Source organism: Falco cherrug, chromosome 4, assembly GCF_023634085.1.
Source record: "Falco cherrug isolate bFalChe1 chromosome 4, bFalChe1.pri, whole genome shotgun sequence".
Taxonomy (NCBI): Eukaryota; Metazoa; Chordata; class Aves; order Falconiformes; family Falconidae; genus Falco; species Falco cherrug.
Genome location: NC_073700.1, coordinates 83,053,031 through 83,079,642, shown reverse-complemented (window position 1 = coordinate 83,079,642; position 26,612 = coordinate 83,053,031). Strand labels below are relative to the sequence as shown.

At 36.8% G+C, this 26,612-nt stretch overlaps 1 protein-coding gene across 1 annotated transcript in view; it reads right to left on the bottom strand.

Annotated features, from left to right (window-relative positions):
• Window positions 1-5,636: 5,636 nt before the first annotated feature.
• AHR (aryl hydrocarbon receptor) overlaps window positions 5,637-26,612 on the bottom strand; it is a 63,917-nt gene continuing 42,941 nt past the window's right edge. The window contains exons 4-11 of the mRNA XM_055707867.1: window positions 26,419-26,508; window positions 24,509-24,632; window positions 19,362-19,492; window positions 18,263-18,465; window positions 16,470-16,579; window positions 14,857-14,998; window positions 12,764-14,039; window positions 5,637-8,742 (exon numbers count right to left, since the gene is read on the bottom strand). Coding sequence (XP_055563842.1) covers window positions 8,587-8,742; window positions 12,764-14,039; window positions 14,857-14,998; window positions 16,470-16,579; window positions 18,263-18,465; window positions 19,362-19,492; window positions 24,509-24,632; window positions 26,419-26,508 — 2,232 coding nt within the window. The 3' untranslated portion in view covers window positions 5,637-8,586. The remainder of the gene's footprint in view (window positions 8,743-12,763; window positions 14,040-14,856; window positions 14,999-16,469; window positions 16,580-18,262; window positions 18,466-19,361; window positions 19,493-24,508; window positions 24,633-26,418; window positions 26,509-26,612) is intronic.

The window sequence follows — 26,612 nt, the reverse complement described above, 5'->3', positions numbered from 1 at the left end:
CGGCTTGGTTCCTCCCGGGCAGAAGAATTGACTCAGGGCCGCACGGAGACTGACAGGCCAAGAAGTTGAGAAAGATTGCTTTGAGGGAAGACATGACTCAGAAGTGACTGGCAATAAGAGAACTGAACTATTGCCTCAAGTCTGGCTCTGGGGCAAAGTCCCTATTCCCAGCATGCAGGGGGCACAGGAGGAATGGTGATGACAAGGGGCGCACCTAGTACAGGCATTCTACTTGCCAACTCTGCTGTAAGACTCATGGCCAAGGCCTAAAAAAACCCCAAAAAACAGTCTCAACACTAAAGGTGAATAAAAGACTATTATGCAAAAATTCCCTGTATGCTGCAAAGTAGGAAAAGCTGTTTAAGCTAACACACATAAACACGTATGTTAGTTATCTGTGTTATTTTCAGCGTTACCTGCTCTGAGTTGCCATAACAGGAACCACCCACCAATGTGCCAAGGTAAAGAAAGCGGCTGGCAGAGCAAGGCAAGGAAAGCAGTGAGAGGTTGCAAAGAACAGTAGCAAAGTGTGGCAAAGCTAGAAAAAGCAGGTAACACAAGCAACTTAGCAGCTGTTCAAATTGAGTCATGTTACCCAACAGGTTTTATCAATTGAGGGCTGCTACTTAAGTGATATTGCAAAGTGGACAAGAGTTGACCCAACAGTTGCCACATCAGATGAAAACAGACTCTAAAATAGTTTGGTATTTGCTTTAGGCATGAGGTGTTATAAATCATCCTGTTTACCCTGGCTGTTAGAATTCCTCCCCCTTAAATAACAACTGTTAAGTGATCTGTGTTTGCAAGCAGGGAAGTCAGCTCATTTTGAGCATCAAGTAATTCAGATCAGTTATTCAAGTTCCTGGGTGTGAGCTCAACTGGTGTGTTTGTTGCAATGCCTTATGATGCTCTACATTTGAATGCAGTTCTTCCTGCTGCCAGTCAAGCCCTGGCAGAAGGGTTGTACTAGAACCACAAGGCTATTGCATAAAAGGCACTCACCAGTTTCTCCACAATTCTCTCAGACAAGTCTGGTCTAGGAGCTTACAGTTGGCTCTGGGCCTGTGCTGTGAGCAGTACTTAGCAATCCGGATCTCCCTGCAGTGCCTATAAAGGAAGAAAGAGCCTTGGCAGCAAATCTGAGCCGTGTTTGTCCTTTGCGTGTCCTGTTAGTGACTTCAGCGACTGTGCAGCAGGTAGCTGCTGGAATCTGGCTACCTTATTCCCCGAGGAAATGCGCAACTGCTCCAGCCATGAAGCAACTGTTCTTGCTATGCAGACTCCCATAGGCTATCTAACCAACTCGATCTGGGAGCAACCTGCCAAAGTGATTTGAACAGACGTTCATACTATGGCCCTTTCTATGGAAGCTACACAGCTGTCTTCATTAGGAAGCAGCGAAGGATACAAACAACATTGATAGCATCTAAATGAAAAGCTTAGATTGGTCTTATTCTGCTAGCATCTATTTGAGCAGGTTCTATGCAAGGTTTATATGACTCCTGAGAGTAGGTGGACAAGTGGGTCCATTAATACACAAATACCCTACTTCTAAAATGAAATAAAAGCTATGAAAAAAGTTCCAGTGGTACATCCGCTCAGATCTGGATATTTTGCCACATGGTCCAATCTTGCCCAAATTTTACCAAAAGAAAGCAACTGGCATGCTGACTTCAAAGTATTTTGAAGTTCTACAAGTTTTAAAGTCACAGCTGAATCAGAAAATCTGTATTTCTCATCTGTAGCAAGAAACATTTTAAATGCTAGCTTTAGATGTCTGCAATACAAGTTGGGAATGGACCAAACCTGATGAATGTGACTTCACACAGCTGTGTTTGAGGGGAAAAGCAAGAGTTTAGAAGCATGTTAGTGAGGTTTACCTACATTCTTTTAACTGATCATTTCTGTATTTCTGCTTAACAATAATATTCTTGTTCTGAAGTTCCTGCTGTTGTTTTACCTAGCAATATTAAAATCAAAGCATTAAGTTAGCAAAACTTTATTTGCCTGAGAATTTCCTTTTATTTATTTTATTAAGAACTATTGAGGGACTGAAAGTAGAGCCATAAAGCTAAGTACATAAAAGTTTATGTGCTGATTATAAGTCTAGGTCTGAATTTTAATGCAGATCCTTCTTTACATTGAATGAGGTGTCACAGGCTGCTCTTATTAGCCTTTCAAGGTTTGATTAGATGCCAGTGTAATTAAAACATTCTTTGGCACATGTTCATGGGCCTTCACGATCACAGGCTGCTCTGTGAGCTTGCATGTGCATGTTACACAGCAATGCTACCACCGCCCACCATGGACTCACAAACGCTGTACTACTTTGTCCAGTAATTTTGGGGACCTCTGTAAGCCAAGGACTGCTCTATTTTTTTATAATGATTGGCACTACTCTGAAGCTCTTACCAGCTCTTAGCATTGTATTTGAAACTCTGCTGGTAGAAAGTCATTCTCCTCTTCTCTGCAGTTCCATTTATAACTTGTAAGAGCAATCTGCAGCTTCTGCAGAAACACATCTTAGAGACACCAATGATTATAACGATGAGAACTGGGAAAATATGTGCTTCAAAAACCATATACAGCAGCATGGACAGCTAAAATCAAAGGGAATAATCTCTGACAAGTATATAGCATATTTCAGCTACAAAGATCCTTCATCTGCTGCAGATGTACAACCAAGCATGAAGGTCAGGCCATTTTTGTTTTGTTTGCTTGTTCTGGGGCTTTTACATTTCCACCTCCATCCAGAATTGAAGATACTTCTCTCAAGAGAACAACAAAAAAAAATGCTGGTGAAAAGCAGAATGACTGCCCTGGGCACCCAGGACCTCCTACTGAAGAATTCAGTTGTCGTAAATGCATGTCCTAGTTCCTAGACTAAAGGATACAAATCCCTTGATCTGTCACTCTCTCCAACTGGAAACATTTAAGAGGACAGTTTGTTTCATTTCAGGGTATCCTATGAACCACTTTAGAGACCTTGATTTCATTCACATCCCAACTCCAAACAATGTAGAGGATGGAGCTAATCTGTGTGTTTTGCTTGTCCATTAGTTCATTTTGACAGAAGACTTTCTGCCCTGCTTTCTGTTGGACAAATTTCTTCAGTGTGTTCTGAAACCACTTACTAGTTTGGGCCCCACAGAGATGCAGGAAACACCTGATGTGCAACTTCTTGAGGGTTTGGTAGACAAGTAGCTCAGTGTTGACAGAAACTGAGTGGTTATGGAAGAATCTACGTAGCTGGCAGCCAAGTAGAGACTGAAAATTTAAATTCTGCTCTTTAAAAAAAAAGTATGCCTAGTGATTTGAAATCTATAAAAGAATACAAATACCCTCAGACATCTTTCAAGTACATGAAGGGTGAGACCATCCTGCCTCTTCCTCCACTTCCCTCTCAAAACTTCACTGACTAGTGTAACAAAGCAAATTCTATACTGGTTCCTAATCTGGCTCTCACTTTTATTAGCAAGGAGCCAAGTTCCTCTGGCTCATACCACCTACCAGCAGATGCCCACTATTCCACATTGAGGGAAGTTTCTGTGTCAATGGTCAGCAAAAGGGGAAAATCTGATCAAAAATGTTTCTCTTTTCCCTTGTTATTCTGTAAATACAGAAGGAATTGTTATATTTAGTACTATTATTATTCAGTATGAAGGATTCCAATTAGTCCCACCATTCCTCAAGGCTTCCTCTTCTGTTTCCATAATATTTTCTTATATATAATGGAACTTTGCAAATTTATTTGTATGGGTTTTAGACATTCAGACAGTTATCATTACACACTATCTGCAAAACAGTGTAAAAAATCTGTTGAAGTTATTAATTTCTGAATATTGCTTATACTTTTATTTGCAGCTGGTCTGGATTAAAGAGAAAGTAAGAGCCTGATGGCGTCAGCATAAGTTATAAAAACCACAATAACTTTAATGTTGAGGAACCTCTTTCTCAGAGACTGGCTACTTCAGAAACTAAAATGTAAATAGCTTTGTTTAATGCCAGTAACATTCCCTGTTGGACCCTGACTAGAAAGGTTAGGTTATAAAGAAGAAACCTCATTATCTCATAGAATGATCACATCTTTGATTTCCTATCTGTGGTTGAATCTTTGAAAAATTTGCATTTCAATGCTGATGCGCCTCAATATTATGGTCCTTCTTTACTTGTCAGGAAGATCAGCTTGAGGAGATCAGAGGATTTACAAAACATAGGTCTACCACAAAAATCAATGCACCAGAATTGCTTGAGAGGAGGAACGGTGGTTTTTTTGGGAGAGCTGGCTCAGTTTCCCTGGTAAGCAATCAAAATGAGCATTGCTCACTAGAGGTAACAAATGAAAGGGTAAAAAGTGAACAGTGGCCCAAGCTGGAAATCATTAAATGTTCAGATTATGCAGAGTGTATGACGGGTGGATTTTCATTATTAGGTTTTGATGTCAACTTGTATTCTGGATGTCTAAAGCTGTTTTGGTCTAGTATTACTTATTAAGCACTAGAACCGTCAGCTTGCAGGGAAAGATGCCTATACAGAGAGGGAAGAAGGCTGAAAGATAATCTGTCAATTTAATCAATGAACAGAATAAATATATTAACAGTGGAATCAGGCTCTTATTCTAGATAGTAACTTTAACCTAACTTAATAAGTCAGTTCTCATGTGAACAAAATCACCTGAGAACAAAACAGCTCTCGGTTTAAGTGAGTGGGAAATGTGGCTCCTCACTAGGAAAACGCATCTCCAAAAGAGCTACTTAGGAAAGTCTCCCTCTGATAGAGCCTTGAGTAAGATGATTACTTCCACCAGCAAACTGCCTGAGCTCACGATGCAGTGACCTACTGCAAGTTAGGGACCACTATGATTAACTTTTATGTTGCAATAGAAATACAAGTGGATTTCCATAAAACATAAAGCAAATGGCTTAGTCCAAAAGAAAATATCTTCCTCATTTAAACAAAACTGGACAGTAAGGTCTTACACTTCTGGTAACAGGTTGATATGTGGGCTTGAAGGTATCCTTTTAATAAATGCAACAGACTACAAAAATCGATGGCCTGTGTTGCTTATATTATTGCGTATTTCCAGATGTTACTTAATAGATTTGCAGCCTTGTTGAACTACTCTTGTATCTTAGCTTGTCCTTTTGTGCTATACAAAAGTAAACAAGAGGACCTACGTACAGAGTTCAGAGCCTACTACTGAGTCTGGATATGACCGTGTTTCTTAATATATTACAAGATAGTAATGTAGTTGAAAACAATTAAATTCTTGTCCATCACATCACTAAACCAAAGAACTATTTTAAGTCTAGTAAACTGCATAGAAAATTACAGTGAAGCATTTGATTCAGCATAACAACTGATTTTAAAATATTATCATGCAATGCCAATATAGCACATAGGAAACAGTAATATCAGTAATTAGAAATAAACTAATTGTTTTCTTAACTTAAAAATCACTATTTATGAAATAGCAATAAACCATGAATAGGTCACCAATGACCAGCTACAAATTTCAAAAGAGAAAATGCTTATTTTTAGCAGCATCTATACAAAAATCTATTCCTGCCTCAGTACTGTTCAACTGTGAATTTATTGTCATTAAACAATGAATATAGAAGCCTTCCAACTGCTAATTGTGGCTTACTATTTACACAGTTTATTTATAAACTCATTTTCATGCAAGTATAAAATACTAATTCCATGGACAAATACAGATTTGTTCACCACTAAATTATATACATTGTATTTGCATCTAATATTCAGAAGTGCAAAGTCCACAGTGACGTAAATAACAATAGTTTTGTAAACTATTAGATGACAAGCTCTCAAAAGGTCTTAGCAACTGAATGATCATGTATTTTTTGTATACTGCTGAAGTAAAACATTTTTGCCGTAAAAGAACATACATTTCAGCTACATTCAAGTGATGATTTTATTACCATATATTATGTCTTACAAACTTTACTGGAGATGAGCAAGAGCGCTACAAAACCATACTTTAACACAAGAGGTGTATTGCATGGTATGTGCAGGCATAGCAAAGGAGAGATAAGAATTGGAAAGAAAAACAAGCTAGAAAACTTGTACAAAAATGGATAGTAATACTGACTAACACTGGGTTATAATCTTACTTATAACAGACCTGAAGGGCTAATAGAGATGCAATTCAGAAATATCTGTGCACTGTAGGTACAGTTTGGTGCAGAACGAGAGTGCACTAATACAGTCAATGTTGTACGCATAAGATAATGCACAAAATACGCTGATATGCATATAAACAACTAATTTGTTTACAGTAAATAGGGCAGCACAGTTGTAGTACTGCATCCCGGGCACTTAGTGATAGGACAATATGTATGTGGTTTAACTGAACTCATAAACAAGATATATACTGGTTTGTAAGATGTAAAATTTACATTATCCCTTTGAACCTTCTGGTTTTTTACAGCATTTTTCCAATTTTCAAGTTCAAACACAAACATGATACACTACCTAGATATGGAAGACGTTTCAGATATTGGCTTAAAACAAGACCTTCAATAAAAAAATGACAATCACAAATTAATTCAAATTATTTTAGTTACTGATGGCTTGTGCTGAAAACAAAATCTGAAACGTTAAGAAACAAAAGCAACCTTGTAATACAACCCACAGTGTCTTTATGGGCTTTCCTGAATAGTAATTCCTTCCTTAATGTCCCTTTCATATATGGTAATTTCACTTAAAAGAACTGCTGAAGTTATTAATCTGAAAAATTCTAATTGAATTAGAAGTTTGGCCTAGCATATCATAACACACAGAATGGAAGAAAATATGCTCTTCTTCAAAGAAAGCATGTTTCAGCTATGAAAAGATTCCAATTTTAAGTGATTGTCCTTGTACTAAACAATATTAACAACCATCTGGAGGGATCCAATTTACTTTTGCCCGTTTTAAACAAACTGGCTAAATTGGCATTTTATATTATATATAAGAAATGTAATAAAATTGTTCTTAACATATAATGATGTAACACTTTAAAATTAACTGGTTTAAAGTATTTTACAGAGACATTTTATTCTATATGAACTATACAACACACAAGAGTATGAAATATTTCGAACATATACATACGTATTTTTCACGTAGATTATTATTTTGCACGAGAAATTGGTGTCTGCAATTCTAACAATCCTCTTGGATAAAAACAAAACAAAACCCCAGAATTTTTGTGGATGCATTTTTTTCCTGAAAATAAAACTTATCACAAGGAGAACGTCTCTAATGACTTTTTCCTTTTCCCAATTTCATATTTTGCACAAAGATTTTCAAATGGACCAACACACATAAAAAGAATAGCCTTTCTGTACTTTGCAGTGCAATTTGCTAGGGATAAAGTTTAAACCAAAACTGACTCCTTCCCCACTATGAACATGGAAAACTGCAGTCAAAGTAAACGTCAAAACCAATCGCTATTGCGACTCCTTCCCCCCTTATTTAAAATGCAATCCTTTTCAATATCCATTTTAATGAAAATATTTGCATAGAGCAGCCTTGTATTATTTCTAAAGAACATTATGAGCATTTTAACACAAGATAAGGCACATGTTTTTCAGCATTAATAATCTAAAACTAATCCTGAGGATCTGCTCCTCCCCCTCAGCAAAATCTGCTTTTTAATATACCCTGTGTTACCTGAAGAAAGCAGAAAAGCAGTATAGAACAAACCAAAACTCTTTAGTTGAACTAAATTAAGAACATTAATAACACCTGATAATATTGTAACAAATCCACAGATAAAGAATTAAGTCATTCTCTAAACAAGTTATCTTTAGGGGGAAAAAAAACAAACAAAAAAAGATACTGCCAGTAGCACTGTAGATGTTAGATAAAAGTTCACATAATATGGATGACATTTATAGTGAGTTTTGCTAAAATAAGCTCCCATCAGAAACAAGGTAGCTAAATTGTGAGGCACTTAAGGTTGACAAGAAAAGGAGGAATGCAAAGGGATCTGTTTCATAGAAAACCTAAAGTTGCATATCATATCCTTGTATTAAGCCTTCTATTAAAGTGCTAGGAATGGAGACTTAAAACAAAAGGATTTAAATATAAAATAAGTGATTAAAGAGCTTAGTATGCATTAAAATTAAGTGCTTTTGAATCTCATGAATTCAGAGCTTTTTAATAGTTTTTAAAAATAAAGTCTGGAAATAATCCACATGTGAAATCATCTTCCTTGTGCCATTGATGCTATTTGTAAAGTGCCCAATTATTTTCTAAACAACAAAACCATTTGCCTTATCTTATGTTGTATAGCATGACATAGTCTGTAGTACATATGTAATCCATACTGCAATGACACAGTCAATCCGATGGAAAACAGCACATGCATACTTCTAGTCAGAAGTTTTAAATGCCACCGGTCACTCTAACAAGCCAGGTCTCGGATTACATATCCACCCCTATATAGTGCAACCAAACTCATATTCTCAAAATGTAATTTAGCAGTTAAAGTCCGATGCTCAAAGATAGACTTATCGAGCTTTTCCTCACGGCATCCTGATGCCCAGACAAAATCACAGATGGAACTCTAGATCTGAATCACATAAATCCACTAGATGCCAAATCTGAGAAGGATCTGGGTTCTGTCGGATGATGAAGAGGCTGAAGATGTGTGGCAGTCTGTGCATTACTGATCACATCTAGCTGAGAGGGATATGCTTCATTTACATTTCCTCCATTGAAACCGTTTTGGAACTGGCAGGAAAAAAGACAATATAAATGGTTAGTATGGGAAACCAATTTATTTATAAATTTTACAAAATCCTCCTAAAGACACAGATGGGATGAAATAATCTTAAAATACAATGAATAGCTTTAAAATGTTTTCGGTTGGTTTGTTGTTTTTGGGGAGGTTTTTTAAATGACAAATGATAAGAAGTTAATTTGCATTAAAGTAGGGTCAGAATCATCAGTGAAACCTACCCACGTTGAAGTCAGTGGGAGTCCTACTTCTGGCTAGGTAAAGAAACATTGCTATTACCTAAAGCATAATACAGTTTCCATTTGTCGAAAGTACAGTTTGACTGAACACTCCTGATTTCCACATCCAGCTGTTACATTTTAAAAGCAACCTATTTACATATTTTCATGTCTGCAATGGGATCCAGACTTTACAGCTCTTCCAGGAATGCACATGCAGCCCTATTACTAAGCTGAAGTGTACTGCATTCAATCCAAGGCTGAGCTGTTGTAGGGTGGGCTTTTTTGACAAATGGTCTCCATATTAACAATGCCAAGCAAAAGCAATGAATTGCTTTCATCAGTCTTGACATAATTATTCATAAGGTTATTTTAATCATCTGATGTAACGCTTCCTGTCATGCTATGGAAAAGTCACTTTATCTACAAAATACTCCATTCAGTCAGGCATAAAAATACAAGTACTTTAAACACTTCCACCATCTCTTCGGGAGTAGCTCATATTGTAAGTACCCATTCATTCAAGGTTTGTCCTTAAAAACGTACATCATAAAACATATAACATAAAAACATCTATCAAAATATGCTGGGGTTTGGAAACTTCTGGTTTTCCTTGTATGCAAACACTGACATTTGGCTAACTGTACAATTTGTCTGAGTTTTTAACAAGACTACAGCCATGTGAAGTATGTTTTTAATCAAAGTTGCCATACTTTTACAGACAGCTACAATAACATAAGCTAGGATTACTTCTGACAGAAGCAGATTATTTCAATATTCTTCATTAACAAGATAAGCACGCTCATTAACATTTCTAAGAAAGTTCTCAACACACAATCTAGCACTTGGTAAGATTTCTCCTACTTAATAAAGGAATACTGACCTTAAACAAGCAATCAAATTACCTAAGGCCCTCCTGCCCTTCTCCATCACTTGAAAGTGTTTTTAGACTACATTGGCTATGATCCTACCACAATTACCTTTTAGGCAGAAGGTCAAGGCAGATGACCACAACAGACCCTTCTGGATTTCTAATCATCTGGTCTTTTCACATAGAAATCGATGGGAGTTAAGAAGGCTGAGGAAAGGATAGCAATCATGGCTTGCATAGCAACATCTGTCCTCTCTCCAGACTCCAACTGCTGATAGGGTTGTCAGTGTGCTAAATCCAGCCACAAAGACTGCCCTACTTTGGATTGGCTGTGTGAACATAGGCTCTGATGGTAGTATCCTATCTGCTTAATGGCATCCTTACTGAAGTTATCAATTAGCAATAAAATCAAACCTTAAATTTATTATCATAAGCAGTGATACATTCTCCCTATTTACAATAAAGAAATGTACATTATTTGCAATCATGGCTTTGGCATATGTGATATTTTACAAGATCACTTCAAGTGCAGCAGCTATACTTCTGACTTACTAGTTCCCATAGATTAACATATGTTAAAGTTCTTAACTCTTCTGATACAACACTAAATACAATTTCTGTAATATAAGCATATATAAATATAGGGTTATCTTTCTCTGAAGCAATGACATTTCTAGGCAAAAAAATATATTTCTATATTAAAACATTACTTAACATAACAACTTTGGTTTATATAGAGCCTTACTTTCCCCTCTACCTATAAAAATGTTAATTGGCAGATGTGACTAGAAGTCATCAAAACCGAACACAGTCTGGTGTAAGAGATGTTGGATTTTTTTCACGTGAACAATACCTAGCAGTATGGGCTGCAAAAGACAATGCTACTTCGTTTATGTCTCTTCCCACCCCTCATGGCACCCAGCTGGCATACCTAAGGTTTGGACCCACAAGGACTTGGAGAGCTATCAACTATCTATGATCATTCTTTTTACAAAAGGAGTTGGGGAAATAATCCTTCCTTATCTCATCAAGAAGCATGCTCCTCAAAATCATTTGGACAGATGCTCAACAGTTCTCTTCAGAGGTAGACAGAAGCTAACATGCACAGAGGTAGCATCAGCTCTGCACTAGGCTTCTGCTCATGCAACACTATCCAGATCCACACAGCATAGGTATACAATAGCAAGAGGGGCTGGATTTGCCTCTGAACTACTTAAGTAAGGATAACTTTTCACAAAGTGGCCTTTTTTAATTTATTTTTTTTTCTGGCAAATAAGCTAAACGCAATATTATTACTGCAGCTCAGCATTCTAAGTAAATATGAAGTAATAGATTATTTATTGCATTCACAGATGCTTAGTCATTAGTCATTAAACTTTTTACAGATGAAAAGAAAAAGTAAGCAAGAAAATAACAAAAAGGGGGTATAACAAAAATTATTAAGACAACATAACAACAAAATAAATGTAATTGAAACCAACCATTAAAATCAAAGAAATCTAATTGCTTATGCACTGGCTGTTCAAAACATACATCACAGTAGCATAGCTTCTGTGAAAAGAAAAAGTCTGTACTATAGGGACAAACTTGCATGATGCTGGAACTACTTTGCAACCCTATTACCAAGCGCTATGAAGAACTGCTAACAGTGACCACAGGCAGGTGACATACAGCCAAGCACTGTGCAAGCTTGCACACTGCAGTTTGCCAAAGTCACTTTGTGATATTTCAGCCCTTGGGCACTCAGACAGAGGCTATTCATCTTGTTGAGCTGTCCTATATTTTAGCTAAATTTCTGCAATTCTGCAATTGTATTTTTGCCACTAGTGAGGTAGTTTTAAAAAGGACATGTTTTGTACTTGTATTGAGCACACTGAAAAACTGGGTATGTTCTACTTGCATTCCTCACCTCTGTCTTGTGTAGTTTAAATACCAATTAGTACTTTAATTCTGTAAATGCTTATGCATGTGCACAAGCATTTGTAGGATCAGTACTTTAGAACATTAACTCATTGAGGTAAAAAAAGAAAAAGATTTGTGGCTCTGTACTTGAGCAGCATTAACAGAAATTAATGGTACAAGTTAAAGTACTTCAGCAAAGGTTATTCAGAATTAGAAACTGCCTTAGTAATAGAAATTTTTTTATTTCTAAGTTAATTTTACCTATGAAGAACTGTGCTTTAAACTGTAGTCTGTGTGTACAGCCAGGCTCCTCTCTTCTATAGCTTTTATTGTGCACCCTCCTTCGCACGGCGTGAAAGGGTCCAACTCATTTATTGTGAATATAATTTTTTCCTGCTCTTCCGTCTTCAGCAGACAACTTAGCAGCTTGAGGAACAAGGTGACTTTCACTTATGGCAATATATATAAATATTTTTGCAGTATCATTATGTGTAGAAATGCAATAGTTCATAGTATTTCATGCTATTTCTGTGCTATTATAATCTGGAACTTGAAGTGATCCTAAAATCAGTGAAGAATCTGAGTAACTACAGAACCCAAGTAACTTTTAAACCCAAGATACTTTCCTGGATCCTTACAGTGTATTCCATGAAAATTAATGTACCAGACAATATTACTGACATCATTCCACTCCTCTAAAGAAGGTGTATAAGCAAATTCCAAGGTTTTGACCAATCTGCTTTTCCTTTGCTCCTGCTGGGAAAATCACTGGTAGGTACAACAGACTAGTTCGCTCCTGCTTTACCACTGCCAAAGAGAGCTACCAGGCTGTGGATAAATGTACATAAAACCAAATGCAACTCTCTTCAACTTAATGAACAAATAAAGCAAGGACATTCACACATTGCTAACCCATCAAACTTAGTGATTCAATTATGACAAACTCTGTGTCATGGTAGCCACCCAAAACAATAAAAAACACGATTCAAAATGCAAGCAACGTAGCAATGCCATTTACCTTACCTTGTTCAACAACGTTTGCTGACTTGCCGTCATAGGGTCATACTGCATTTGATCCATGCAGCTGGGCTGTGCTTCTTGCGTGCACTGGTACATAGAAACAGCACCTGCATAGCACGTTTGAGGAGTTAGCATAACCGACTCAGAGTTTATACCACACTCATGATTTTCAGGGACTTGCTGCAAACAGCTAAGAAAATCCTCCAGGTTGGAAGAAGCAGAGTAAGTCGATCTGTCAAAACCTGCTACAGGGAAATCCATCTGAGCAAAATTTGAAAGCTGCGGCATCATTGCTGTGGGTTGCTTGTAAGGAATAAACTCTTGCCTACAGGCATAAGGGGAAGTGTTTACTTCTGATTTGTAAGCGAACTCGGATGTAGTGGCATGCATGCCAGGGAATGCATATTGCTGGGGCGGCTGCGGCTGCTGCTGTGAGCAGCTAAGAGGCATGCTGGTGCCAGAGCTCCAATTTGTGAACATCCCATTGACTTGCATATGTTTCATCTTTTGACAGAGCTGCTGCTGCTGCTGCTGCTGCTGCTCCATGAGCTGTTTCTGGTGCTGATGAAGTTGATGTGGCTCTAACTCTTGCTGTAGCAAGCAGCCTTCATTCTGGACAAGGGGTTGCTGCTGGTTACAGCCTGAATATAAGAAGTCAGACTTATTTAAGGAATCCTGAACATAAGTCAGGATTTCGTCAGTTATGTTGATGTCCCCAATATCATCTACATCAGATAATTCAGTTTTAAAAAACTCCTCATCCTGCTGAATACACTTTAGATCTTCAAAGTCAATACCCAGATTTTTCATGATGCTGTACAAATCACTGGTTTTGTTATCTTGAAAGAGTGCTGCACTGTCTTCAGGAAGCGGAACAGTATTGTCCTGGGAACACTCCATTAGCTCCCGTTTGAGAATGTTGTGATTTCCAGCAGGTAGGAGATTATCCATCCAGCCACTGTTAACAACACTGCCCAGTTCATCCCTGCTGTCTGCAAAGAAGTTCCGCTCAAAGGAAAGTTTATGTGATGCTGGAGGGCAGAGATACACAGACTCATCTTGTCTTAACATGGCACCTAAGAGGGAGTTTGGGTCCACGGAATCATTGTGTAGCGTTGCTTTGGCTCCTTTTCCTGTTGTGCTTTTGTTCTTCGGCTGAGAGGGATCCATAAGGCTCGACATAGGGAAAGACACCTCATATAACACAGCCTCACCAGTGGCAAACATGAAGGGTAACTTCATGTTACGCTTCCGTAGGTGTTCTGCCCCTTCTTCATCTCTGAAAATAAATCAGATATATAGCATAATACTGCAGTACTAAACAGTTACTGTAATCTTTTTGTCCCCTGGAATTAATATTAAAAAAATAATAATGAACTATTCTATTTGTAGGCATTTTTCAAATTCCTAGCTATTCCAGCTCAACTTGGCTGAGTTAAATCAAGAGACAGATTATGAAATAAGGAGCTTATGACCATAATACCACCTTTAGATATTACATTTGTAATTAAATCTAGATAGCATACACCATTTTCTGTGCATTACGAGCTGAAATGAAAGTAAGTGGGCTTTGTTCCATGCATTACATTTTTCTCGCCATAGCAAGTAAATGAGTACTTCAATACTGAAGTCTCTCTCTTTCTCCATTTTACAGAATCGTTAGCAAAAAATATCTAACCTGTATAATAATGCTGAATTCTATATCATGTAGAATCTAGTTCAGCACCATAAAGGACATAATTTATGTTATTTGTTGTGTCTTCTACACAACTGCAGTTACATTTCTTAATTTTTGCTAACAAGCATAATGAATTAAATATAGGTTGGACGGAATAACTTGGTGCTTGTACTACCTGCTCTTATTCTTTATATGAAATCAAGATGTCTGAAGTTTTACACGTACAGGACTATGGAACACAAGTACTGAAATATTGGAGCTCTTTTCAATGTTTGTTAGCAGACGGATAGAGGTTTTCTTTGTGTAGTTCAGGACTTAAAGGGGGTTTATTTAAAATTGAATAATTCCTTTCTGAATATAAACAAGCTCAACATTTTTCAGCTTTTGAAGCATACTGCTTTATGCAATGATGACTTACGTAAGAGGTCTTTGCGTGGCAATGATGTAATCTGGTCTTCCATTTTTGTAGACAAGACGTGCATTTGCCTGTACCCAGGCCCATCGATTTTCTTTGGTTAGAAGCCTAAATACAGTCATTCCACTCTCACCTGTCTTCATCACTAGAGAGGAAGCATACCGTTTACTGTCCAGTGAACAAAAATAGGAACATCTGGCATGGCATGAAATTAATCCCATTTGTAGAGCAATTTTACAAATCTCATGTCCTCAATCACTCATTTCTGTGTGACACTAATGTGCTTCCAGTGAAACAGGATGATTGATCACTTTAAGAAGTCTACTTTAATTTACTGGTAAAACAAGAGCCAAAACTGCAAACAATTATAAGATATCCACTACAGATTATTAACATCCTATATGGAGATTCAGCCATTATTTCTGCAATAACAGAAATTAATAAATACTAGGACATGTAAATGACAAAAGCCTAAATCTCTTTTAAATCTGAAAAGTGACTACTACTAGAGAAATTAGAAAACACATTAGCTTTGATTTCAATTCTTTTACATTTTGACTGGTTAATGCAGAGGTACTTCAAAATTCATTATTTTTCACTCCCACTATCATGCATTGCTGAAAACACTGCATTTCTAGACAGAAAAATTAAATTTAAAAAAAGGACAGTTTAAGAATCCTAACAAAAAATAATCTTTGCTACAAGACTTCTTTTTTTATCTTAGCATCAGAAATGGAGCAAAAATGAGTTTTAAGACAAAAGTTTCAAATCAAAATTTCAAACCAAAGTTTCATCCCATTCTATTATGGAAGTATCTCTTTCTTATTCCTTACCAAACTAACAATACCACTGATAGGCAACAGTGACTGAGCTATACTTGAAAAAGAAAACTTGCTTAATACATGTTGAGACCTAACCTACAGAGGGGTTATTTAATTGTATATAAGGGGACAAAAGAAAAAACAGTTTTTCAAGAGAAGTCAGTAGAAAAGAAGCACCAAAATACCCTGAAGATGTTGCTGTAACTTTCAAAGACAAAGAGCTAACAAAAAAGTAAAGGAAGATGTCCATTAAATAGTTGTATATCAGATAGCTGATAGTTACTTCCTTAGCTTAAAACATTATACTTCTCTCCTTAAGTTGTTACTTAAGCCAAATCCAGCTGCCAAGAATCAAAACCAGAAACACAGGACACTAGCATGCTAAATCAGAGATTAATTTCTCTTAAAAATCTTAGAGTGATATCAAAAGAAAATGCTTTATTTAACTTCCTAACAGGAAAGCTATCTTAGAAATAGTCCCTTTTCCCAAAGGAAGTTGTTGAAAAAGCAGAAGTTGGACTGACCAGAGAAGGAAGTGAGAAGAGCACAATGTGACAGAAACTGGAATATATAACCTAAAAGGGTCTAGATAGATAGATATACTAAATGTTTCTCCATCCAGTATAAGTTTTTATAGGGAGAGAAAGATCATGTGAAATGAATAGTGTTCTTCTGTTAATGACCACCTTTTTTTTGTTATTTTGTTTTTGTTTAGAAGGGTATTTTGTAGTATTTTTTACTATGAATACAATCCACACTTCGATTTTTCAGCCTTTCTTAAGAAATGAAGCTTACTTCGGACATGATTTTCAGCACAATAAAGCATATCAGCTGCATGAACAAACTGGTATCCTGTTCCTCTCATACACAGCTCTGCTTCAGTATATCCCAGGACAATCTTTCCTCTGAAAGGTAAAAACAAAAAATGGCAACACTGCTGATGAACCAACTTACAGAATGAATGCCAAGCAAGTTAATTATGGCTAGAACATTTCAGACACAAGTGCTAACTATACTTTGTTTTAATATGAATTGTATGCAGAAGCATGACAGTTCTAACAAAAAATAAAGTAAACCAAAATTTTTACTAGTCCCTCAAGTTGCCTTCAGTGACTAGAAATGGGTTCACAAAATCATTAGACCATTAAAAAACAAAAGTATGCCTGAAGTTCAGATGGACTCAATGCCATACTTTTGAATTTACTTGTAACAGGCAGCTCCCATTGCAATGAAGACTGTTTGCTTAGACCTGTTCCATAGCATTTGCCTATAGGTGCTTGCATGTACAATTAAGTAGTGGCTTAACTTTAGTTATCTAAAACCTCCTGCCTAAATTACTATTTTTAGTAGGTTAAAATTCAAACCAAGGTGTATCTCAGAACTAAATCCCTTTTGCTATTAAGTAGTTTGAGACCCCTGTGTTTGCATTTAATCTATTTGCCTCAGAGGAGTACCGGCAATAGTCATGTTTGACCATGAGGAGGACCAAGGGATGAAGAAGTTAACAGCATCTGTGTAAGCGTTATGAGATACATCATAGAATAAAATAGTCAAAAAGAGATTGAAATAGGAATTGGAACAAAAAAATGGAGATCCAAAGATAGCGGGGGAAAAAAGGGGGGGAAGTAGGGATGGGGAACAATATTTGCAAAAGTGTAAAATGTAACAAAAATTAAAATGTTTCAAGTGAAGCATAATAAAAAGGAACGTAACAAAAATTAAAAGGTTTCAAGTGAAGCATGATGAAAAAAATCAGAGGAAAAAGGCTGTGTTAACATTTTGTAAACTTTAACTTGTATCAGTTTATAAAACCCAAGAAACACATTTCAGTTTATCACTAGACAGAACCCCAAGTAATTTGACTTTTGATTATCCTCTAAGTAAGCATGGAAATCCATATGAGACACTCCACTGAAAACGAGTCTGAAAGTTGAAAGCATTATCAGTCAAAAATAAGAGCAAGAGGAGAAGGAAGGGAGGAGGCCAGAGGATTTTCTTTTTATAAAGAAGCATCTTAATGGGCTTCTTGACCATGTTGATTCATAGTTACATTATGTTGATCTAGTAATGCAATAGTGTTTTCACAGGTTTTACATAGGAGAAGAATGGTTTGTAAAATCGCTAAAAGTCATAATATGAAAAAGGACTCCATTTGTTATTTTGAAATAAATAACATTTCCATTGTATTTTACATCTATTTAAACTGATGGAGAAAATATGCATGCAAAACAAAATGAACACTTGTTCTATCAGTTCTAAAACTAAATTTCAGATTCATACATTAAACTTTTCTTCTTCCCTAATTCATTAGCATTCTGGTTTTTTGGGGGTTCCGTTTTGTTTTGGGAATTTGGGTTTATTTTGTTCTTTTAATGTTTGAGAGTCAGAAAGCAGTATGCCTTTTCAAGGAAGTACGCTAAGACAATCCCATTTCTCTTTACTTACGAGCAGGGCTGAAGAAAAAATCCTAACAGTTCCTGAACAGTTATCAGTATTTACTGAAACAGTAGCCAGCTTTATATTTCAAATACATACTTTAAACCTATCTTATCAGCAAATTATTATTATGCAGAATAATTTACACTTACTTTGCATCACAGCCAGTAGGTGTGAAATCCAGTTTGTGTTTCGTTCTGAAGATGAAGTTTTTGGTTCGTATCTCAAGGATAGATGGTGGCTGCAGGGGAGTGGCTACTGCAAACAGAGCAAGCTGAGGAGACAAAGTAGCTCCATCTTTCCCTTTCTTGTTTTGTCCATGAAGAAACTTTAATCGTCCTTGAAAATTCATAGCCTTTGGATGAGGAAAAAAGTAATTGTTATATGTTAGAGATATTTAAGAGTAAAATATTTCTGTTATGTAAAATAATTTTTTTTAAGACCCATCAGATTCCAGCTTTGTAGCACGGCATACACAAAAGTTAGCGAACAAGTACAGAATGCTGTTGGTATACCCCTGAGTGTGTCACTTTGAGATCTGCTAATAAACTCACTGGAGGAAGAATTAACGGGTAGGTTGTTTTATGAAAAACCAACCCAAACATGTAATAGCAAATGCCAACTGGATCATCTAATATTCGAATGAACATGGCACTATACATGCATATAATTAACATACCATTATTTCTCTTGCATTTCTGTCAGTCATCAGTATAAAATATGCAAATGTGTATAACTGCAAAATCTATAGAAACAATTCTGTTCGTAAGAAGCCACCTAGAAGGTGATAAACCCATATTTCTTGTAAAATTTACAGCAAACAAAAAAAAGTATTTAAAAAGAGCAAGCACAAACTTTCCCAAGTAAGCGAATACTATGGTTTTGTTAGTTATTATGACTTACTGCATCTCATGATACTCAACAGAAAATAATCTTTGTAATGCTTTTTTATCTGCAAATCACACAGTACTTTACAAAAGCTGATGCTTATTTGTATTTCAGTGAGGAGCCATGTGAAATTTGTATTTCAGTGAGCCATGAGAAATGAGAGAACTTGCACCTGGTTGTAACAACAACATCATCATGTTGAGGAGGACAAATTTAGTGTCACTAACAAACATACTGGCTCAGGCAGCTCAGATATCTATGGAGACTTAACAAATAAAGTAAGTTGCTTTACATATTATAAGAATAACGCAGCTTTCCAACTTGCAAGTGTATGTGGAAGATTTTACCTAACTCCATACTCACCAAGAACCCAGATGAATTATCCAGGAGGCATCGTAACCTGCAGATGAAATTCCTTTCCATAAAGGAAGAATTCTCCGGAGGAAGTTGGTCTGGGTTATAATAGGTTGCTGGCTGTGAAAAGCCATTATCTCCTACAGGAAAGGATTATTTATAAGGATTATTTTTAGAAGAACACCTAGTGAAGGCTATCTATAACACATCATCTTCCGTCTCATAAACAAAGCGCTACGTCATGAACTGAGCAAGAACAATGTAAACTGGAAACATTCTCAGAACCTATACTGATTATAACACTAGGTTAAGTATTAGTCCTTCTGATGGGATTATACTTTACAGGCTATGGCATTTGAAAACTGCATGCAATAATTTTTTTTAAGTTTGGGGGTGGTGGTGGTTTGTTTGGGGTTTTTGGTTGTTTGGGGTGTTTTAAAATGTATTCACTATGTTTGTCAACAATCTAGATTCTGGATCAGTCACAGAGAGCAGAGTTCTCAGTAGAGAGCACAGCCACATTTCTGCAACAGCACAATCTGCGAAAGGCATAGTAACTATATGAACTGGGTATTCAAAAGCACAGTAGATGGCATCAAACTGTGAAACTGTTACTTTCCAGGCAACCAAGTGAAAGCTGTAGCAATAAATAAAAAAAAAAAGCATCTTTAGCGAACCACCACAACAAGCCACCTCTAATGGATGTAAAAAGTTCCTATTAAACAGTAAGAATGTTTCTGGACTGTGCTGACAAAGAAAACACCAGTTACGTCTCTAGAGAAACCTGGAGCACTTGTGTTTTGTGGGTTTTGTCTGTTTGCTTTTAAAAAAAACCAAACAAATAAAAAACCACACACACACACACACACCCCCAAAAAAAGTGACTCAAAACCATGATTGACAACTAGGATAACAACATGATATTCTTCTGCCACTTCAGGAAAAGAATTTTCTGCTAAGTGGCATTTAGAAAACAGACTTAAACATTAGCAATACAAAGTAAAATCAGAAGGTAAATCAATAACTTCAATACATACGTTTTGCACAAGACTACGTACACAGAGATACCAGAACATATCTACTAACAGCAAATCCAGCAAAGTGATCTTGTTTGTAATACATATAAAAAACCACAAACTGGTCATTCCCTAGGAATTCATACACACAGAAAATTAAGAGAAAACAGTGTAAAATGCTGTTTTAGAGTGCTAAATACTCTGTAATTTAAAAAAAAAAATTGCCCATATACTCAGAGAACTGATTGCCATGTACGGGCAAAAGCAGGATACTGATTTTAAGAAAGAATCTACATTGACCTTCCAGACTTGGAGATGAAGTCATGGACAGCACGTCACTTAATCCCACACCACATTATGTTCTTTGGAACATAGTTTTGTCTCTTGGACAGCTGAAAAAACTTACAGATAGGCTAGGTGGTTTGTACAATGGCAAATAAAACCCAAAGGAAAACACATCATGACCAAAAGCCAGTTCAAATTAATCTATTAATTCAAAGGACTGAACTGGAGTCAAATGAGGTTGCTGATGGCTCCCCAAGAGGCCTTGCAACCTAAGGCCATACAAATCCAACAAGAGTGCTGTTATCTGATTTTGTCTGAAAAGCTAGAAGATAATGTTTTTTATTTTTTCCTTACAAAAACCTGCTATAGAAGGTCAATTTTTGCTGAACAGACTTCAGGGTATGGAAAAAAAGGGCCCTATCTAATAGTGCGTATGGAAAGGAAAAATGTGTAATTACAGCCATCTGCATAACTCTGTATTAGCCAAAGCCACCAGGATGAGCTGATCCCATGCGTACAGAAACTCAGATAATTGTAGTCCAAGATAGTTACCACCTAACTCTGATATCAGAAAATAACAGATTTTCACACTTGTTATATGTATGGTTCTCAACAGACAAAAGCAAACTTATTTCCTGACTTTCTACTGCTGCAGATTATTTTTTTTTTAATTGCCTAATTGCTGGTGAGAATTGTCAATACTTCTGAAGCAGTGCTTCTCTAGGAGGTGCTGAAATGGGTTAGATGCTCTCTGACAATGCGATTATGAAGAAAGGGCATCAAAGCAGCAGACTGCAAATCTCCACTCATCTTTCAAAAATGCCAACACTGACATCCTTGAGAATCCCTACATATACCTTACTCAAGACCTCCTCAGAATAGTTAAGACTGCATGTATCAACATTAGCATTTCACAAGCATCAGCACCACAGAAGCCACTAAAATACTTCTTTCCCCAAGCAACCCCAATATTTGTGTTCCTTTCCTATTACTACAGCTTTATTTCCTGCAAGACCAGCTACTACTGAGAATGATGTCAGCTAGTGAAGTCAAAAGAAAATTGCTATCAGCAGTTGGCTACTGTTAGAAGAAGAGCTGACTGAAATTGCTGCCAGCCAGGCAGGAGCATACCGAGAGCACCGAGTAGTTCAGGGTGCCGATTCTTTCATGGAGATTAACAAGACTATGGGCAACTTCTTGGAGGGGATGTAGGGAAAGACTTTATAATTGTTTAGTAGCAGGCTCCTCAAAGGGCTCCGATTAAGTCCTCTGACTCAGAAAAATCTTCTGGCTGAGGAGTGCCTGCTGATTCTAGCTCTAGTATCCCACGAGCAGTGCAAGGTTTTCTGCTGGCATCCTCGGCACTGGCAGGCGCGCCCTTCAGCATTTCTGACACAGGACAACTGCTATTCTTTTGGCAAATACAGAGCTGGAATTTGAATGCAGGGATCTTACCTGGGTTCTCTCAAGTGTCTGTCAACTTCCCTAGTGAAAAGGGCAGTTCACAAGAGCGAACAAGGTTTGGGTGGAAGAAGCAACACAGTCTGTAGCTCACAAGAGGACGGGAACAGAACTCAAACCAGGAGGGAATGGGTTTCAAGCCCAAGCCTCCTACACTTGTGAAATGAATATTACTGCACTTTCCCAGGCAGACAAGAAACAGAGGTTTCAGTGCCAAGACCTTGGAGAAATGACTCACTGTAAGAAGGCAAAGTCTTACAGAGTGTCTGCAATCCCTGGAGCAAAACTCCCAGTTAACACTACAGGGGTTAGAACCCATATCCCTCATGAAGCTCACACTGGATCTCATCAACAACATGGAGCAATGCTGTACATTGAGTCCTTTTCTTTTTCTTTAAGCTCAAGACTATACATGTTGCATAGCAAGTTAACTTTAAAATATAATACAGACTTACAGCCCAAAGCAGATATTTGGGACTGAAAAATCAGAATTTTTCAAGCTTCTCTGGGAACGGGACTGGTAAGCACAATAGCAGTAGGAGGAAACCAGTGGTCTAGGGGAACATCAGAGTACTGAGTGAGAAACAAACCAGTCCAGACTACCTGAAGCAGAATTAGTTCCCAGACTCAGGCTGGAATCTGTGCCTAAGCCTGAGCACAATTAGAATATGTCTAATTATCTACATAATGCCAGCTGAATGTATTAAAAAGGCAATCGATTAAATGAGCAAAAATGGAGGGGATCCTTATGGTCATTAGCATTATCTTTTGTTATCAACCTGAATTCAGTTTACAGATCCCCAGTGTCCAAATATTTTATACTGCTTGGGGCCCAAAAATAATTAGCAGCTTTTAGTAAGCTAGGAACACCAGATACAAAACAATCATTTGTAATCCTGTTCAGCGCTTCCCACCATTCAGTCAAATCTGATGCCAAGTCAACTTGGTGTCATACTTTTCAAACACAACGTTTTGTAAATTCATATATACTTGCTTAAACGCTATAGAACCCCATTTCACTCAAAGGAAACGGTAACCCACAACATAAAAACCTGGTTTCTGACTACCAGCAGCTGTTTGCTACATCAAATTGTGATATTAACTAGTTGTGTAGCATGTTTTCAATTGGACTGTGGAGGCTGATCCATAGATGATATAACAATGTTGACCACTAAATGAAAAAATTGAAATATAGTGAGCTGTGAGCCAAACAAGTAAGTAACATATTCTGGGTTTTATGTCTTTATCAAGTCATGGCATTTCAATACTGTAAAATATGAATTTGTTAGAGTTTTAAATCAAGTTGCTTTATGAATGGTAGATTTACTATAAAATAGCATGGACTTTTTCTGGATTAAAAACCAATTATTATCAAGTAAATTACAGTAACAGAGAGCTTCACCTACATATTTAAACAACTGTTGTGCAAAATGGAGCATTGCAGTTGTCTCAGCAGTTTTGTCATTGTTATGAGGCAGGCACATGCTTCCCATATTACACGTAACTACCTGTACCTACACATCTCTTTACCAATACATAAGCAATGTGTTTCTCAGTACAGCAGGTCACTTAAGCATCATTCAATAACATGAAACAATCTGATCCTATAACAAACATAGTATTTGGTCTTAAAGGCTCATCTATTTCATCTTTTATTCCTCTTCCCCTTTTATTCCCATGAAAAGTACTGTTCTGTGTGGCAGCCTGCACATAACTAACTGGAAGTGTAAAACTCTTCCACGTTAGGAAAGCACTATTCCAAATATTAACACCGTAATAACACATTTCTTAGTCAGGGAGTCATACTAGCCTGAAGAGCTTAAAGAAGCTGTCATTCCCGACTGTCTGCTGGCCTTCCTAAGCTAATAAATTTGGTGTCATGATCTGTAACCAGGAGTAGCAGATGTAAAAGAGAGATCATTACTTCAGAGAAATCACTTTCTCATTCAGTGATTAAAGACAAACCATATAATTGAGGCTGAACACAGAAAAATCAAACTTCCTTGTTTCTTATGTCACCAAAAGATACTGCCCGCTCCTGACTACCTTATTTGCAACACAAACATGCAGGATTACCTGCTTTGCTATTTACCACAGGACTACTGATCAAACATGCAAGACACTCAGTCATTTATGCTCCAAATGGAAGTCTTCTAATTTAAATCATAATTAGTATTTGAATGGTTTTGTGCTGTGAATAGCAGTTCTTTTTTTAAAGTTGAAAAAAAAAAAGTAATTCCCACTGTTGGCTACACACATCCATGAAAGTCAAATAATTTTAAAGATGTTACTCCTTTTTTTTTTTCATATAAAAGAATCTAAACTTTTTTACATAAATTAAAAAGCCCCTCATCTAATCAGACAGGCAAACACATAAATTGGCTGCAATCTCACCTTGTATGCTTGGTCCAGAATCTGCAGACTGGGCAGGATTTAATGCCCAATGTAGCTGTCGTTGAAACTCAGGTCTGTCTTCTGTGTGAATCAATTCAAATACACTCTGGTGTATAATATCAGACTACATGCAAAAAGGAAAAGGGTGGGAAAGAAAGAGAATCAGAAACTTACATGACAATATGATATAAGTTGCCTGGTTAACAACACTGCTATGGATATAGCAAATTCCATTTTGCTTGGTGATAAAAACATACATTTGCATGCAGGTGACAAAGCTTCGCAAACCAATTTTTAGCAGCACAGAGAAGAATACAGTCACACCCGTAACTGCAAACATGAGAAATAATAAAAAAAAAAAATTACCTTAGAAAAAAATAACATTATGTCAAACTCTTCTTTACCTGCTTTTATCTGAGCAAGCCTGGAACCGTTATGCTTAGGTTTTGTTTAAATCATTTAATATTGTATACTGGTAAATAAAGTACTTGCCAGCTGGTACTTGCATCTGACCAGTTCTAGGTGCTACAGGAATATAAAAGGAAGCCAAAGGCCCTGAACAAACAACTTCCAAAACTAAGCCAAGTAGATTATGAGCATCGGTTTTGTTTTCCTGAAAGCTTTGTCACTCCTTAAGGATCCATTAAAATCTGTAATTGTTAAGCTCTTATATCACCACCAACTGCATGGTTAGGAATGTGGCAAAGCTACAACAGCCAGGATCAGTGGTTGAAAGAAATTACAGGGAAAAACCCCCACCAAAAATACTTCAGAAAAGCCTCAGTCAACTGAGAGGAGTTAAATAACCTGTTTTCTGTTTGGATTGAAAACCCAACCATAAAATAATACATAGATCTAAAGAAATTAAGATGGGCTGGCAAAAGCAGAAGCCTATCTCAAATTTTGCTTTGATGAATTTCATAAAAGAATCAGTATTTTTCAGAATAAATTGCCAGAAGTGTAATTTTAATAACTTTAAGACTTCACTTCTATATAATGCACTTGATTTAGTGACATTACTATGCAAATTTTATGCCCAATTTGTTTCCCAAGCTCTTTTCTCCATTCCCCCACACCAAAAGAATCTGTAACCCCAGGAATAATATTTTGTTTGTAATAACAATGTTTTGTTTGGAATATTTTGTTTTACACAAACATTCCCGAATGTCTTATCAGTTAGCTAAAACTGCATACCAAGCAGAGTTTTTCCTTATTTTTAGACTGCAACTGAATCTATCATCATCCAGTACTCAAATATATGAACTGATAACAATAAACTAAGCTTCTATCATCTTAACATAAAGTAATCCCAACAGTTCTGTAAGGAAGGCAACATGGGTTCACTGGGTCTTGGTCTTTACTACTTTGGTACCAGGTTTGCAAGCCCAAGGAAGTTAGCCATACGTGATCTACACCTTAAATTGAAAATAACAAATGCTTGTTTTGAAATACGTACATAAATAAGAGTGAGAGAACACTAAAATTCTAAAAATAGGAAGATCACTCAGTTGCTATTTAAAACCTCAGGGCATATGGAGTTAATTTTGTATGAAAGGTTTCTATTAAAATAATTACCTTCCCATTGAATTATGTCTCATTCAGCTTCAGAAACTGAGTAACACCACAGTATAAATTTCAAACAGTTGTTCCAGTAAAGACTAATTAAGTGTGAAAATTTTCTATCTTGCCTAACTCAGCTTTGGAAATTATATCCCTGTTGTGCTTGGCCTGAGGTCCCATTTCAGCTATGTAAGCTGATAGAAAAGTAATAAGGTTTCAAAGTAATCCAACCCAAAGTACCTAACTGAGATTTTTATTGCACAAACTATCAGACCATAAATATGAATACTGATGCTCTCTGAAATTAAGCAAAACCGGGGGGGGCGGGGAAGAGGAAAAAATAAACTTACTTGTTGGAACCCCAAATAGTCTTGGATAGTAGAAGAGACGTAAAAGACCAGAGCATCGGCCGTAACAACTAACACAAAACCATTTAATGCCTGGGGAGGAAACACACCAATCTGTCAGCTTCAGAGACAAAATTCCAGGTAATTATTGTGGCTGAAAGTCTACCAATACCCTAGTTTCCCAATAAAATGTGAAG